Below are 18844 nucleotides of genomic sequence, written 5' to 3' on the forward strand. Positions count from 1 at the left end.
ACTCTATTTATGTGATAAATTTTTGAAGACATAATAAACTAAGTTTAATTTAATACGGGTTAAATAAACTAAACTCTATTTAATTTCAGTTTATTTATCTTAATTTAATTTATACTTATTATTTAAGAACACCGGCTTATAATAATTGAATATTCAATATAAATTGAACACACCATTAAACAAACAAACATTAATTTAATTTAGTTAAATGTAGTTAATTAATATCATTTTAAGTTAATATAATTGATGTAAAACCAATTCCATACAGAGAGTTAATGAAATAATTACTTAAGTTTTCTATATTAAAGACCTTGTATTCTTAAATTCAATTTAGCTTAATTCACATCTTTAGTTAGTGTTTTTTGAACGGACTACATGGTTCCGTGCCTGAGCTTCGAAGGAAATCTTGGTGCCACAATAGCGCCTCAAGGGTGGCGTAAAAGTGTGGCAATGGCAGAACATACTATATACGTTTATACCGGTGGTTTCAAACTCACCGTAGAGGAAGCACTGCTGTTAACTGCGCCGATCAAGAAATAAGGAGATCCCACCGGCTCCCAGATTACTGCAGTGTCTTTTAGGCGGAATTTGAACCTTGAAGTAAGCAGCAGAAATTATGAAGGATGCATGCTTAAGCTGCAGTATCGTCAATTTATATATTGATAGTGGCGTCGGCCAAGGCAATAATCGCACACAGTACTCCATCAAGAAGTGTCTTGGAATACAAATAAGCTTTGGAGAGACTTCGCTCAGGCCGGACCATATATCTCAACTGGGTGCCCGGTCATATAGAGATAGAAGGTAACGAAAAGGTAGATGGGTTAACAAAGGAGGGTGCAACACTCGATGAATCGACGGTAGACGTACAATCCGTTTAGTGGAAATCAAAAGAAGCCAGGAGTTGCATATGATACATCAAGCAGAAAAGGCGTGGACATAAGCGCGTGGCTGAAACATTTCTAAGATCATGTGTACAAAGTTGCTTACATCTCTAAAGAGAGAAGACTTAATGCTTACGGTAGGCTTACTTAGTGGACACTAACTGGTGTCACATGCTTTTAAGCTAGCCCTCAGAAGTAACAGCAAATGTAGAAAGAAACGGTTTGAGCACCTTATGTGTTAGGGTCCTGCTCTTGCAAGGTCAAGGCTGCAGCTAATAGAGACGGCAGAGTTGACAGATCTCGAGGCTGCAATCAAGCTAAGTCCTAAACAACATCTAGTTTCCACTCGATTCTCCAATTATTTTTAAAAGCTACATAAAACCTTACCGTACTTAGCATTTTTCAGGTGCGCAAGCGCGCCACTTCAACTATTCGTACGTTATCGGGCATATCTCTCTTTGCGACGGTGTACCCGACTTATGGTTGAGCGATTTAGCATTCTGTATCTACGCCGTTCCGGTCCATAGAAGAGCAGCGATATGTTATGTGGATCTTGCCTATTGAAAGTTATGCAGTCTGCATTTAAACGCAGCTTTTCTGATAGCGGACAGTCTAGGAAATTAACGGTGGACGTAATACAGCAAGGAGCATCGCTGTAGAAAATGGTTGTATTTGTGCATATTCATTGCAGCTGAGTCCACCTTTGTGATTTACTAAAAAATTTGTTTGGGAAGCGGTGTACGACTCCGAACAAATAAATACATTTGAAAAGTGCACAAGACAGAGAAGGGAAACATGAACTATTGTCCAGCGCTGGGAAGCCAAAGCGAAGCAACTGAACACTAGAGCAACAGCTTGGCATGGAACTGTCAAATATTGCAAAGGATTGTGAGGGAAGAAGATACGGCAATCCTGTTCTTAAGTGGTGGAAGGGGGCATCAAGCCTATTGATGGTAAACGAAGTCCCAATCTTCTTCCCCCTGCTGGATAAGAATGAAGATTCATGCTTCGAAGCATTTGCTGTACACGAGCAACAGAAGCTGCGCAAGTCTAGTTTGAGATCTTCTGCGCCACATACTTCTCTCGACAGGCTTGCCTACCGCGTGACGCTTAAGCCTGCTGGGGTGCGAGTAATGTTCTCTGGTTAATTGGGTGATAAACAAATCCTCATATCTGCAGCGTTCGCGGTTTACCGGTATTTGCATTCTGTGGCATATTTTGTGCAGTTTCATAATTTCAGTCAAAGTTTAGACACTTTGCGTGTTATGAAGTATACAATGCATATTTTCTTCACCCTTTTGGTGCTATTTGCTATCTGTCCTATTTCTGCCAGCGTTGACGGGGAAGGCCTGATGACGTCAATTTTACATGTATACCATACCAGCTTCGTCTGTGACGCGTTAGCTATCTGTATCTGGGCGTTTAGCTTAGTTTTTTTCAATTCTATTTTATTGGATTTTATTTGGACTAGTTTTATTTATCTTTTAATCTTAGTTTATAGGTTAGGTTAGGTTGAACTGGCCGGTCCATGAGGACCTCACATAGACTGATTGAGTCCGTAGTGTTACCAGAAGTTTGTTTTAACGACCAAACTGAAAACCCTATCAAAAACCAGGACCTATGTTATAAAATAACTCTGTCCTCTTGGCAAATACTAGAAGCTTCCTAGGACTTAAGCCACTTGCTGATTCTAGATCTGACAGCTGTATCACTCCTAATAGTTGGAGTCTTGGCAAGTGCAGGGCAGGAGCACAGATCGTGCTCGATCGTTTCCTCCTCTAACCCGTACTTCCTACACCTGCTATAACTGACCAAGCCTAATTTAAAGGCATTTGACGCCAGAAGGCAGTGTCCAGTCAGAATACCCGTCATGAGTCTACAGTCCTCTCTTTTTAATGATAGAAGCAACTTTGTTAGACTAAGGTTGTAAGACCTACGCATATCTTAGTTTATAGCTCGTAATTCATTTCATTCAATTTAGTTTAATTGATTTTGGCATTTATTTAATTCGATTTATTTTCATTTCGTTTCGTTTATTTAGTTAATTGAATTCAATTCCTTTAGGTTTACCTTAGTTATGTTGGGTTTAGTTAAGTCAGTTTTAGACTTGGCTAAAGCAATTTTCCCGATTAATTTAGTTTAGTTAAGTATTTTAGTTGTTTTGCTTTATTTTAGATTTACTTTATTTAATTAATGATATTTCAATCATTTATTATCAATATTTTCGTTTTTTCAATTTCAGCCACTATGAACACGCTGAGTTCGAATTCCAGCGAAGAGGAGTCGCTCAGCAGTCATCATGCGCTCTACATTATCAAAGGGAATTTTTTGAAGGATTTCGATTTGAGGGATGTTCATATTCAAGATATATTCACAGAATACGAATTAAAGTATATAAATGCCGTGAGTTGCAAAAAAATTCAAAGTTGTTTTCTAAAAAAAAATAATAAATCATTAAACCAATTCTTTTTCTACCCCTCCTAGGGTGCTCATCGCGATGAACAGTGTACGCATCATATACTCTCCACGGATATACAAGATGGACAACGCGAAGAGCAAGTGTCGCGTTTATTCGCCGTGTTGCGTCACAAGCATCCTACGAAAATACGTAAATTTATGGACTCATTACTTATGGACCACGATTGGCTTGTAAATAATTTCGAAAATGTAAGCAAAATGGACTATAGCAGTTATGTAGACTTAGTACATGCTCTACACTCAAAAGTGCATCTACGTTATGACGATTATAATGTGCATCGCTCAATGCTGGTAAGAAAATGGCCCTTTTTATACTCAGCTGAGCAGAGCTCACAGAGTATATTAATTTTCTTCGCATAACGGTAATCCGTAACGGCATAAACTAATCGAGATAGATATAGACTTCTATATATCAAAATGATCTGGGCGGAAAAAGAAATTCATTTAGCCATGTCCGTCCGTCCGTCTGTAAACACGATAACTTGAGTAAATTTCGAGGAATCTTGATGAAATTTGGTATGTAAGTTCCTGGGCACACATCTCAGATCGCTATTTAAAATGATCGAAATCGGACTATAACCACGCCCACCTTTTCGATATCGAAAATTTCGAAAAACCGAAAGAGTGCGATAATTCATTACCAAAGACGGATAAAGCGATGAAACTTGGTAGGTAGGTTGACCTTCTGACGCAGAATAGAAAATCAGTAAAATTTTGGATAATGGGCGTGGCACCGCCCACTTTTAAAAGAAGGTAATTTTAAAGTTTTGCAAGCTGTAATTTGGCAGTCGTTGAAGATATCATGATGAAATTTGGCAGGAACGTTACTCCCATTACTATAGTGAACTTAACAAAAATTAGCAAAATTGGATGACAAACACGCCAACCTTAAAAAAAAATTTTTTTAAGTCAAATTTTAACAAAAAATTTAATATCTTTACAGTATATAAGTAAATTATGTCAACATTCAAATCCAGTAATGATATGGTTCAACAAAATACAAATATAAAAGAAAATTCCAAAATGGGCGTGGCTTCGTCCTTTTTCATTTAATTTTTATAAAATACTTTTAATGCCATAAGTGGAACAAAAATTTACCAATCCATGTGAAATTTGGTAAGGGCATAGCTTCTATGGCGATAACAGTTTTCTGTGAAAATGGGCGAAATCGGTTGCAGCCACGCCCAGTTTTTATACACACTGGACCGTCTGTCCTTCCGCTCGGCCGTTAACACGATAACTTGAGAAAAAATCGATGTATCTTTACCAAACTTAGTTCGCGTACTTATCTGAATTCACGTTATCTTGGTATTAAAAATGGGCGAAATCCGACTATGACCACGCCCACTTTTTCGATATCAAAATCTTCCAAAAATGAAAAAAAAAAATGCCATAATTCTATACCAAATATGAAAAAAGGGATGACACATTGTAATTGGATTGGCTTATTGCCGCAAAATATAACTTTGGAAAAAACTTTGTAAAATGGGTGTGATACCTACCATATTAAGTAGAAGAAAATGAAAAAGTTCTGCAGGGCGAAATCAAAAAATCAAAAGCCCCTGGAATAATGGCAGGAATACTGTTCGTGGTATTACATATATAAATAAATTAGTGGTACCCGACAGATGATGTTCTGAGTCACCCTGCTCCACATTTTGGTCGATATCTCGAAAACGCCTTCACATATACAACTAACGGTCACTCCCTTTTAAAACCCTCAATAATACTTTTCATTTGATACCCATATCGTACAAACACATTATAGAGTCACCCCTGGTCCACCTTTATGGCGGTATCTCGAAAACGCGTCCACCTATAGAACTATAGCCCACTCTCTTCTAAAATACTCTTTAATACCTTCCATTTGATACTCATGTCATACAAACACATTCCAGGGTTACCCTAGCTGCATTTTCCTATATGGTGATTTTCCCTTATTTTGTCTCCAAAGCTCTCAGCTGAGTATGTAATGTTCGATTACACCCGAACTTAGCCTTTTTTACTTGTTTGCATATACTTTTATCCAACTAAACTGCATTAAACTCTTTTTCCTCTTTTACAGTTCAGAAAACTACGCAATGCTCTACTCTCTATGCCAACCGATGGACGCGTGGTCTTGGCTAGTGATTTTGGTTGTGGCAAAAAGTGGTTAGCCATTGATGCTTGCACGGATTTTGATGTTGCTAAATCGATGAATTTTCAAATTCACTGGATTGATATGAGTCAGTGTATAAGTTCACTTGAAGATTTACGTATGTTACGTTATTTAAAATTATTACTAACCGAATCAACACGTTCACCTTCACCAGCCTCGTATGGCTCATTGGATCGTGCTGAACAAAATACGCATGCATATCGGAACTCTATAGCAGAAGTTAAGCAAGCAGTTAGTGTGGAATTGAAAAAACAATTGAATAGAAAATGTTTGGTTGTATTGGTAAATGTACAGAATATTCATGCTTTGACTGCATTCGATTTACCTTGTAAATTGTTGGTAATAACGCGTAGTAAAAAAGTAAGTGACTCATTTGCAAGGAGTCGTAGTACAACGGTGCGTTTGAATCGTGGCCTTACACGTGAGGAAGTTTATATACTTTTTGAAAAGTATTTGGAACTGCAGGCCTTTAGAGAACATGATGTGGATTTGATATTTACTCATAGCAATGGTCATCCATATTTGTTGAGTTTGATTGGACAAAGTTTGAGGCAAAAATCGAGCAACTGGCAGAGTTGGATTGAAAAGTTGCAGGAATCAGAGTGAGTAGAAATTTTCCTTGGACTCCCGTTAGAGGATATTGATGACAATTTGTGATCGGTCGCACCTGTTGGATGGAGCGAAGCACTGCTACAACAACAACAACAAAAATAGTAGCAATTTTGTAGTCAATCACAACAACACCAACAACAAGTAGAACTTTTGAATATTCAAAAATACTTACATAGTACTCTATTGTTTTTTATATATTTTTTTGAAAAGATATCTAAATCTTCTCGTTACATCCTGTGCTTCGGAAAGCATTTTTTATTCTTGGCTGAGTAGAGCCCACCCTATATCGGCTGACGGTTCAAAAACGCCCTATTGGAGTAAACGATTTAAGAACCCTTTTTATAAATTTCTTTTTTGAACTGCAACTGAGACCGGATAATCTATCATAAGCCAACGATGTCTAATTACTTATCTATTGCCATTGTAAATTCTGAAAATTCTCTTAAAACTTGGTAGTTACCTCTGGAGCTTGACTGGCATAACCGTTAGCTACTTTTCCACATGATTCCGAAGTAGTTAATTAATCTGAGTTAAGCATTTCTTTCCAATATTTACCCCTCACTTATTATTTGTTTTTTGATTTTTATAAAACTTATTTTTTCATTGTTTGCAGTTTGGTCGACGAAAAGTTTAATGCAGCCATTGAAAAGAGCCTTGAAAGCCTGGACACGGAGCTAAGGAAAACATTTTTGAAAGTATTTAAATGTTTTCCGCATGCGATTTTCGTGCCAAAAGAGGTGAGCATTTTAATATTTAATCACAAGTTAATTGCGAAAAAATTGTTTTTTATACCCAGCTGTACTTGTACACAGGGTATTATAAATTTGATTGGATAACGGTTGGTTGCACAGGTATAAAGGAATCGAGATAGATATAGACTTCCATATATCAAAATCATCAGTATCGAAAAAAAATTCGATTGAGCCATGTCCGTCCGTCCGTCCGTCTGTCAGTTAACACGATAACTTGAGTAAATATTGAGATATCTTTACCACTTGCACACGAGCCTATCTGAACCCAGAATAGATTGGTATTGAAAATGAGCGAAATCGGATGATAACCACGCCAACTTTTTATATATATAACATTTTGGAAAACACAAAAAACCTGATTATTTAGTAAATAATACACCTAGAATGTTGAAATTTGACGTGTGTACTGATATTGAGACTCTTGATACAAATTTGAATACAATTGATTACAAATTTTAAAATGGGCGTGGCCCCGCCCACTTGTGATAAAATCAATTTTACAAATATTATTAATGATAAATCAAAAATCGTTAAACCTATCGTAACAAAATTCGGCAGAGAGGTTGTCTTTACTATAAGGAATGCTTTGAAGAAAAATTAACGAAATCGGTTAAGGAACACGCCTACTTTTATATAAAAGATTTTTAAAAGAGGCATGGTCCCCCTTTTATGACTAAGAAATTTTCTATGTTTCGGGAGCCATAACTCGAAGAAAAATTAGTTCAGGTCAGAACCATATGTATATGTATTGTAACGAATTTAGGGAAATTCCTCTTATTCCAAACCTTATGCTAACGTTCGAATCGCTAAACTGTTGAATAAATCACTCCAATATTCTGTATAGCAAAATGGTCTTTATTAGAGTACGTTGGGAGTAGTACAATTATACTTCACAATTACACTTCACTTCGCAACTGATAGCGTGTTTAAATCAAACTGATTAGTCAATCCTCAGCTTGCGCTGCTTTGATACGCTCCGTTGCTTCCTTCGCATATTTCTCCAAAGGTCTAGATATTTGTTCTTCTAGAATCTCCTGCTTGGTTACCAGCTATATGCGTGTGTATTTGTAGTTTATAGCCTCTCGCATAGCAATATGCGTGTGTATGCGTGACTAACTACTTCGACTGATGACCACATGTGCTCCATAGTTGTTCCGCTCTCCTTCGGAAATCGTCTGTAGGATTTCGGCTGCTGCCCCCTTCAATGCTACGAATAGAGCTGCAACTTTATCTTCAGTATTCCAGTTGTTGACTGCTGCGGTCTTCTGGAACTGTAACTTAAAGATCTGGAAAGGAACAGAACCGTCAAAAGATGGAGTTTTTACCTTCGTAATAGACGTTGAAGTGATTGGACGGTTCAATTGTAACTCCTGAATCCGATATTTCAAAGCATCCATCTCGGCCTCCATTTTATCTTGTCGTTCACTAAAAGCTTCCAGCTGCGATGAGAATTTCGTTTCCCATGCCTCCAGCTTTGTTGAGATACGTTCTTCTTGTGCTTCCAGATGTAATGTTATGTGTGCCTCTTGTTCTTTTAATTGTTCTGCAATTTGTGAGGCCATGTGTGTTTTCTGTTCTTCGAATTGTGCTTCAATCTTCGATGTTATGCGTGTCTCTTACGATTCCATCTTGGATGTTATACGGCTCTTCTGTTATTCCAGTTGAGATGACTTTTGCGACGACATTTCTGAAATGCGTGCCTCCTGTGCTTCCATCTTGGATGTTACTGTCGATGTTTGTGCAGACATTGCAGTCAATATCATGTTCAAGTCTCTGCTCGTAACTGTCTGCGATGTTTCGTTTTTCTCTTAAATTTTTGTTGTTGTTTCGTCCCCATCAAGATGAAACACACACTCGTCCACATTAATTCCTTCCAATTCCATTGCCTCTCGTAGCCGTGCTTAAAGTTCGATCTTACTGCCAGTAGTATTCAATCCTCTGGCTTCCAACGCCTTTTTCAGTTGCAGAATCTTCAATTCATTAAACTTGGCAGTGTCCTGTGGAATTTATTCAACAATTCTCTTCTGACACCAATTGTAACGAATTTTGGGAAATTCCTCTTATTCCAAACCTTCTGCTAATGTTCGGAGTAGTACAATTATATTTCACAATAACACTTCACTTTGCAACTGATAGCGTGTTTAAATCAAACTGATTAGTCATTCCTCAGCTTGCGCTGCTTTTATACTCTCCATTGCTTCATTCGCATATTTCTCCAAAGTCTAGACGTTTCTCCTTCTAGAATATCTTGCTTGGTTACCAGCTATATGCGTGTGTATTTGTAGTTTATAGCCTCTCGCATAGCCATATGCGTGTGTATGCGTGACTAACTACTTCAACTGATGACCACATATGTGTGCGTATGTATGTATGTATGTATGTATGTAAATGATGAGTGTGTGTAAAATATCTCTTCGTTGCGTTCTATGTATGTGTGTAAATGATGACTGATGTATTCATGTATACCAGTGTGGCTTGCTTCATGTTTTTGTTGTTGCGTGATTATTTTGACGCCAACATTCGCCACAGGAGGTATTATTGTGCAGCCTTGTAAAACTATTAAGCACACAAAACAAACAAAAACAGCATTTCAAGTGTATAACTGGGTATGTAATGTACGGTTTCACCCGCACTTAGGCTTCCTTACTTGTTTTTTCATTAGCTTCATCAGCTATCAGTTTTGTTATCACACGTGAATGTTTGGATTGTTTAATACACAATCAAACTTTTTGAAAAGAGATCCCGTGCTCCAAGGGAAGAGTTACTTTTTAATCAACTTTCATACTCAATCACATCGGAACGGTTGGACGAATTCGTATGAAATTTGAAATACAGATAGCCGGTAGTCAGAAAAGATTCCTAGCTGTGCTCTTTGAATATGGGGGGAAGTGCTCATGCTCTCTGGGCGTTTTTAAGCATTATAACTCTTATCACATTGACTTAGATCAGAGGTGACCTTCGTAGTGCAATGGAAAACTATTCGGCAGTGTTCTTATCGCTAAAACAATAACAAGAACATTCGATATTTACCTACATGTCGTGTGAGCGCAACAACTGAGATTCAGCAAAGCGAGTGATTCAGATTTCACTTGTAAGAGTGGCAGCGAGAGTTTTTTCGCTATTCTTTATGGCGCACATTATACTACACAAATTGTAGCGTTTGTGTTCGAAGCTCTTCTGACGTTGTGCACCTCTGACCTAGATATTTAGTATTAAGAAGTCATATGGGTCAGGGTCTAAGTAATTTTAAAAACCAGTGAACAGGCCGACTCACTCCCTTCCTTCCCCTTGGCACTTACTGCCTTTTAGGAATTTTAAAGCCAATACATTTGCGCACATAAAGTTGACTCATTGATTATAGAAATACTTATTTAAAATCTGCAGTGAAATATAAAAAAAGGTTTTAGTTTTGATGTTTACTTGAAAAAACTTAAATTTCCCAAAAAAAACTTAAACTTTCTGCGATTTCACTTTTTACACTTTACTGCCTTTTGCTATGGACGGCAGTATAGTTCGCCTAACAAACTTTGGAAAAGTGCCACCGTCAGATTATATATCAAGCTCAGTTCGATTAGTTTTGAAACTGTTTTCGCGACCATTTTGGGAGCCTTTTGAAGTTCACTAAGGAACTCCATTGTGATTACTTCTGGAAGATTTCGGCTTTATGTTCGGTGAGAATCCTGTCGGGACTATCTCGGTATCATTTCGAGATCATAGAAGTACCACTTCGGGATCATTTCGCGTTTGTTTTCGGGATCAATTCGAAATTGGTCTCCAATCATTTTGAGACAAAGTTCGGGATGTTTGCGGATCATTTTGGTTGTACTCGGGATCGTTTCGAGACCACTGTTTTAGGAATAGTTTTGGCACAATTTCGGTATTGCTTTAAGGTAAATGTCGGGACTGTTTGAAGACTATGTCGGGATTGTTTTCGGTATCGCTTTAGGATCATTTTGGTGCTCTCTTAAAATGTTGAGGTCCACTCGATGATATTACAGGATAATTAGGACATGAGTTGCAGACCATTTCGCTACGATTTCAGAACAGCTTTTGGGGTATTTACGGGATTATTTTGTGATAGTATGAGGCATAACACCTTGATTATTTCGGGATTGTTTTGATATTATGTTTAGATTATTTTAGGATTATTTCCCAATATTTATTTTAGTTTCCCAATAATAGTTTTATTGTTTTAACTGGTTTTTTTTTAATTTTTATATATTTTTATACTTTTTTTATTAAACTTGTTCTTGTTCCATTTCAGGTAATCGCCGCCCTTTGGCCTGTGCGTAAATGTGAAAAGGACTTGGAGAAGCTACATCGTCATGGCTTTCTAGAGAAATACTCCTCACCAGTTGGTGATATTTCCTATAAGCTTCCATTTATTTATGGCAAAATGAAAGAACAAGACGAAAGGATGGATGAAGATATGGCAGATATGCATAAAAAACTGCTGAACTATTATCAGTATGTTTTTGTTTAATATAAAAATATTTTTGTAAATTTCGATGAAGTTCCGAATTTGCATACAATTTTTTTATTTTGTTTTTCCCTTGCAGTTTCACTGAGGATCTAGAAGCACGTAAAGGGGTGTTGCCATTTAAGCGAGATATACATGATTTCTATTTTTTTCTTTGCATCGGTTATCATTTGAAAAAATCTCAGCTTACTGGCTACTTTCGGCAACTGTATTTAGATTATGGATTTTTGGAGCAAAAAATGCGCGCCGTTGATTTGTTGAGCACTATTGCAGATTTGGAAACTTTTCGGCAATATATTGGTATGCAACGTTTTATTGAATAAATAAGTAGTCAGAATATTTTCAACTATTTACAATTTAATTGTGTTACAGCACCCGATTCGGAACGTCGCAAAGTATTTCGTGCCATACGTGAATTTTTGCCAAATATCGAAAAGACACTACAGGAATCAGAGAACGCAACACTTTTGCAATGTGCTTTGATGGAAACCGGTTTAGTGGGTAGTGAAGCGCGTGCGCAAGCAGCTGCATTCCCAGATTATACGTGGTTTGAGCAGCGGTTTGTAATTTTTAATTTCCATATAAAATAAGTAATAAGAGTTTTTGTTTTTGCCAGTGGTTGTTATCATCAACGTCACAATATCATACCATTACCGAGCGTGCCAAAAAAAGTTATTTTACTTGATCATGAACGCTCTTTAATTGCATTGCAGCAAAGTAAAACGATTTTATTAATAAATACATCATTAAATTGGAACTCGTATGCGGTAAAACTGAAAGACCCGATGCAAGTGAAAACTAAAGTTGTTGACGTGCGTTTCTTTAACGATAGCAATTCAGATATTTTGTTGGCTTTATATGACAATGGTGATATGAAAGTTTGGTGTATACCAGGAGATTGCAGTGCCGATAGGCGTAGAGTGAGTATTTCTTATTTATAATACATATTAAAAAGAATTTTCGAGCTCTAGGCGACACAGATATATGATTAATAACAAGTAAAGGTGTCTAAGATCGGGTGTAACCGAAAATTATATACTCAGCGTGCGCTTCAATTGTACATTTCATTTCAGATAAATTACTTTTCTACATAACACTTGGCACCGCCCGTTTAAAGAAAAATGTCTCCCCATTTTCTCTTACAGTAAAACTTGATAAGTGAAATGTCATTGATTCAAAACTATTTCCTGCTAAGTTATAGCTTATTATTCTAGTCTACGACCCTTTTAAATTTGTTTTATATCTAATTTGCTGTGGTCTTTAACCGATCCCGTCCATTTTTACTAGACAAATTTTCTGCTATAAGGCAAATTTGTGTATCCAATTTTATTATGATCCGTTAATTTTTCTTCGATTTATGGCTCCCGAAACATAGAAAATTGCTTAGTCATAAAAAGGGCGGTTCCACGCCCATTTTTTAAATTTGCGGTTTTTGTTATAAATCCACTTGGGAAATGAAATAAATAATATATATATATGTCTGTAAGCTGCGTTGTTTGATGACATCCCTTTTTTCCTTAATACATATGTATGTTTGGATCCAGAGACCCTGGAACTGAGTCTCTGCCGATTTTTATTACGATAGGTTTAACGATTTTTGATTTATGATTAGTAATATTTGTAAAATTGATTTTATCACAAGTGGGCGGTGCCACGCCCATTTTAAAATTTTTTTAAAATTTTTGTCAAGAGTCTCAATATCAAATTCAACATTCTAGGTGTATTATTTGCAAATCATCAGGTTTTTTGTGTTTTCCAAAATTTTATATATATAAAAGGTGGGCGTGGTTATCAGCCGATTTCATTCATTTTCAATACCAATCCATTCTGGGTCCAGATAAGCTAGTGTACCAAATTTGGTGAAGATATCTCAATATTTACTCAAGTTATCGTGCTAACGGGCGGACGGACATGGCTCAATCAAATGCTTTTTCGATACTGATGATTTTGATATATGGAAGTCTATATCTATCTCTATTACTGTATACCTGTACAACCAAACATTATCCAATCAAAGTTAATATACTCTGTGTGCAAAGCACGCTGAGTATAAAAATGCAATGAATTATACCATATATATATATATACTGTTACGAAGTTTGGGAAATTCCTCTTATTTGAAACCTTCTGCTAACGTTCGAATCGCTGAACTGTTTTGCTATTCTGTTATTCTGTATTGCAAAATGGTCTTTATTTGATTCTTTAGGACTAGTACAATTATACTTCACAATTATACTTCACTTCGCAACTGATAGCGTGTTTAAATCAAACTAACTGCTGACTACTCAGCTTGCGCTGTTTTTATTCCCTCCGCTGCTTCAATCGCATATTTCTACTAAAGTTTAAAGGTTTCGCCTTCTAGAACTGCTGTATCTCCTGCTTGGTAACTGAACTACATATATACGTGTGTATATCTGAGCAACTATCTGACAACATGTGTGTGTTCGTGAGTTATTCTTCGTCACCTTTTATGTACGTGTGTAAATGGATTAAATTCATGTATTCATGTACATGAGAGTGGCAGCTTGCTTTATTGTTGTTGTGCCTTTATTTACTAACAGCGTAGTGATGCTAAAATTCGCCACAATGCTATATATATGTAATAATATATTTTCTTCACAATTTTCACCTTAGTCTGACACATTTGTACGGCCGCAGCAGAAAGAAATCGAATGTAGCAACGTCATACCACGCATCTATTCATTCAAACCTATTTCCGCCTTCGATTTATCATGCAGCAGCGTTAATGGCAAATTACCCATTTTATATATGGCGCATAAGACTGGTGAAATTAATCATATACAATGGAAGAGTGAAACGAAAACCTTTGAGTCTGCATCAATACCGCCGCTAAAAACAGATATGCAAAATATCAGCATTGTACGCCTTGTCTTCCATCGTAATTATATTGTAGGCACGAGCGCAGGCGATGTACGAATTTTCGAAGCAAGAGATTATTCACATCCACGTGGCCTTGAACCATTCAAGCATTTCATCGAAGCCATTGAACTATCACGAAATGAACAATTATTGATTTGTCGGCGCTGCATTGTACGTTTCACAAGTAAATCTATAAATCAAACTTGTCCCGTTGAGTATTTGCTACACGAAACAGATTTGAGCGCTGAAGAGAAATTGAATGTTATCAATTGCGCCAAACTATTACATATAAATGGACGTAAACAATTAGTTTTGGGCACAAATAGTGGGCTAATAATTTTCGATATTGAAACACGCACAAGAGTGCTAACAACAAATGTAAATGAAGAAATTATTTGTGTTGATGTACATGCGCTTGATAATATTAAATATAAATATATGGTGGCGTGTGGTGCGCGTGAACGTAAACATTTGAATTTATTTGCATTACGCGTTGATGCTAGCGGTGGCACATTGCTTGAATGGTCACATCGTACACAATCATCACGTCAACAACATGATCGTAACGTAGATATGATTGATTTGCATATGGCACCAGATGTTTGGTTAAAAGGTGGCAAATTATTTGCAGCACAATATGTAAGTGCAGAAGAGTCAACGCTTTTGGCGGTGGACTCACAAAATCAGGTAAGCTCAAACGCGCGTCATAAGTGTTCACGTGTTATCTCACACTGAAAGAAAAATACTGATAAAATCAACCGAAATACGGGTCAATTCAACCGAAATTTCTGTCAATTTTTATCCATCGCAACAAGATGTTGAATCAACCGCGTAGATTCCTAATTGACCGTTTTAGTAGTCAAATGAACAAAAAAAGTTGTTGCGACAGCTTTGTATGAAAGTACCTATGTTGCCATATAAATAAATAAATTTAAGGCGCGATAACCTCCGAAGTGATTTTAGGCCGAACTTCTCTTCCAATTTACGTCGTCCTCCTTTTTAATTTTTCTTACAAATTGGCGGGACGGGATTTACTTGTTTTATGCCGACTCCGAACGGCATCTGCAAGACATATGAGTTTTCACTGAGAGCATTTAATGGCAGATATCCACTCGGAGTGCTTGCCGAACACTGCCGAGGGGCGACCCCGCTTAGAAAATTTTTATTCTAATTGAAAAAGCTTGTTTCTAAAATTTTGATGTTGCTTTGCCCGGGGTGAGAACCCAGGGTCTTCGGTGTGGTACACGGAGCAAGCTACCATCACACTACGGCGGCCGCCATATAAATACGTAAATATGTGAATTCATAAATACGCATGCTTGCTAAACATACATACATATGAATATAGAAATGAAAATAGTAGTCACAAAACTGATTCTCAATTCTTTCAGTTGCAGCTCAGCTCATTCTCAATTTCTTCTCTCGCATGTAGTTTCCACACTTGATTGTTTCGAACCAAACTTGTAGTATAAATGTTTGACTTAACATTTTAAAAAAAGAACTTGTAAGTTTAGGAAAAGTAAAAAATCAAATCTCAGGAAAGTAATTCACCACTGGAGTAACTTTACATGTAATTCGGCAAGTTAATTTTCGTAACACTTTAAGTTCAAACGATTCCAAAACAACTCAAACTTTTATGTTGTCGGAAACATTAACATTAAAAAAGGTTGTTTTTTATTATCTTATTAGATTCGTTCGCGTGATTACAAATTCGTAAAAACTTGAACAAAATGGATTTTGGAAAAATCCTGTTCGTTCAAACAAAACTTTTGCAACAAGAGGGCGCAATTTTGCATTTCGCTTGGACGAGAAGTTGCAAAATTGTACAGTAAATTCAAAAAAGGGGGTTTTCGTTTTGTATTGATAACCGAAAAACTAGTTTTTTGTTGTTTTCCCATTTTGTGTGTTTTTTCGATTTGATGGTTTTCTTATTTTGGTGTCTTTTTTAACAAGTGGCACCATCGTCTTAAGTACAAAGCGCAGTGAGCGTAAAATTCTCTTTGAAATTTGCTCATCTATTGACAGTTGATCGCCGCCTGTCAATTTTACAAAATTTTGTTAACTTAAGAGCGACAATTTCTCTTCTGTTGAAATGACTAAACTAATTTGTTTGCTTGACAAAGAACTCGGTCGAATTAACCACAATTCGATCAATTTCACCGAATCTCCATTAAGTCACGAACAACAGAACCGATTTGTTGATTTTACTAGCACCATTTCTTTCAGTGCACATTAACATTTCTCTTTAATTTGCAGCTACATAAAATCGATACAAATGGTCATAGTAAATTAATGCAACTGCCATATACCATTACTGCCATTACGCTTTGCGGTATACAAGCTGTTGTTGGCTGTTCCAATGGCCAACTTTTTGATTTAACTGCCCCAGCGCCACTTATCACTGCCGCTTTTAAAGATGAAGCAATCGAATTTTTACAGCTACTCGATATGCAAACGCTTATTGCTGCTAGCGCTAATGAGCTGGTGATATTCAAATATTTTAGTAGTAATGTTGAACAGCAGCAACAACAACAACTTCAATTGAACTGTGGTAAAATTAAACGCTGTTTTTGTTTGGCACCTGCGCACATTTTGATTGTTTTTGAAAGTCGTGCATTTTGGGTATGTTATGCTGGTGTAAACCTATATGTATGTTATATAATTTCAATATTATAATTAATTTTTTTTAGATTTTGGATGATTCTGCTGTATTGTACAAATATGAACCGAAACGTGCCACATTGATAGGTGATTGCGATCTACAAAATAAGCAGCTTTTAATTGTCTCAGCGAATTATAGAATAGAGGTGAGTATTTGCCAAGAAGATTTTTTAGTTTAAAGAGTAAGCTGAATGTGACGTAGTTTGTACAATGATAACTTAATACTGCAATCTAGCAAAGCTGCGCGAATGGTAGCCGGTCAAGCAACAGGCTTCATATATCTACTTAGCTTCAGTTCTAGTTTGTACTCTAAATAAGTTGCTCAATACTAATTCACCTCGCTCCTATTGTAAGCTCTGCCGATTTTGTGCATCATTCATCTATACGACTTCCTACGAATCCAAATTAGCTATTAACATAAAGACTTCTATTGACCAACAAAATTTTATGTATAATGCTTTACAGCTATTTCTTGGGCTTGTAATGGAAATACGGTGAAGCTTTGGCATATTTCACCGTTTGGATTTCTCTACTTGGACTCTTTAACAAGTGGCGGCTAACTTTCTTTTATATTCTATCTCTATCGCCGTTTGCAGTTTTGAATAAGGGAAAAAACTACAATTCTACAGTAATTATAACACAAACTTATATTTCTGTTCTGCTAATTTTATCATATGTGACCTGGAATCATGAAACGACCCTATTGTGCGAAAACAAGTTTTCGAGAAAAACGCGTTTGAAGTTTTTGTTTAGCTTGACTCTGTGTGGCGGCCGGCCGTTGTGAACGAATTTTGTAATTAAAATTTTAGTATCTTCCCGATAAGCTACAAGCTTGAAACTTGGAATATAGTTCAGAACCCGATGATAATGCAATAATAAGAATAAAAATATCCGATAGATGACGCATGGATCAAAATATTTAAAAAAATCGTATTTGTGGTCCGATTTGGCTTTAAATGTGATTTCTGAAAAAACCAAGAAAGATAGAAAACTGCGGTTTGTTCCATTGAGCGTTAAATTTCCTATAAGAATCAATCAAAAAGTGAACAACGGTATTTTCGCACAACAGGGTCGTTTCATGATTCCAGGTGACATATACTTTAAGATCCTAAAAGAATACTTAACAAATGTTACTAACAACAAAAATTTATATTCTGAATTTGATATACATATATGTAATTTAAATGTAAACAATAACAAGATTTTATATGTGCGCAAAAATTGATCACGCATACATTAATATCTATTCATATTCAAAAACATAGAAAAATCATGTCCAAAATTACGAAAATTACACAAATTTCAGCAAAACATTAGATCAATAGTTTTGGGTTAGAAGTGTCTGCAATATTTCACTTATTAATATTTTCAGACACACGAAAGCATAGCAAAGTCATTCGAAAAAAAAGTTTCACAAAAGAAAATTGTTGAAAAGTAACCGGTTCAGGATTACAACACGAATAGATCGTACCTTTAAATGCAACTCTACATCTTATTACTCCTTTGATGTATTGTATTTCTTATGCACAATATTCTTTTAGTCTTTCAATAAACTCAATTATAATAAAACGTGTTTTATTAATTACGCTCCAAGGACCTATCCCCAACATTGGTTATGGGCCCAGGACACGGTACGCGAAAGTAATTAAGACGTTTATAAATAAATTAAAACGGGTGTGTCGCGTTTTAAAGAAAGGTATAGGCAGAAATGAACTCGCTATATCAAATTGAGAAGCTCGATGAAAAGAATTTTGACTCATGGCGGGTGCAAATGAAAAGTGTCCTAATACATGCCGGACTATGGCACATAGTGAGTGAAAAAGTTGTAAAGCCTGAAAATGATGCATTCGAGTGGGAAGCGCTTGATGAAAAGGCTTTGGCCACAATTACTCTTAGTGTAAAAGCGTCGCAACTCAACCACATAAAGCAATGCAAAACATCA

General features: G+C 36.4%; 1 protein-coding gene across 9 annotated transcripts in view; it reads left to right on the forward strand.

Moving 5' to 3' along the window:
- Positions 1-18844, forward strand: part of Dark (Death-associated APAF1-related killer) — a 56024-nt gene that overhangs the window by 28295 nt on the left and 8885 nt on the right. For 7 of the 9 annotated variants that reach the window (XM_067771657.1, XM_067771663.1, XM_067771658.1 and 4 more), the window contains 11 exons: positions 3124-3284; positions 3366-3650; positions 5425-6119; positions 6743-6866; positions 11146-11348; positions 11441-11661; positions 11734-11920; positions 11978-12281; positions 13996-14928; positions 16498-16863; positions 16932-17048. In XM_067771657.1, coding sequence (XP_067627758.1) covers positions 3124-3284; positions 3366-3650; positions 5425-6119; positions 6743-6866; positions 11146-11348; positions 11441-11661; positions 11734-11920; positions 11978-12281; positions 13996-14928; positions 16498-16863; positions 16932-17048 — 3596 coding nt within the window. Of the gene's footprint in view, positions 1-3123; positions 3285-3365; positions 3651-5424; positions 6120-6742; positions 6867-11145; positions 11349-11440; positions 11662-11733; positions 11921-11977; positions 12282-13995; positions 14929-16497; positions 16864-16931; positions 17049-17367; positions 17531-18274; positions 18510-18844 lie in introns of those variants that run through there. The other 2 variants (XR_010950586.1, XM_067771664.1) reach the window with 2 other exon arrangements.

The sequence above is a fragment of the Eurosta solidaginis genome, chromosome 3 (genome assembly GCF_040869045.1).
Source record: "Eurosta solidaginis isolate ZX-2024a chromosome 3, ASM4086904v1, whole genome shotgun sequence".
NCBI lineage: Eukaryota > Metazoa > Arthropoda > Insecta > Diptera > Tephritidae > Eurosta > Eurosta solidaginis.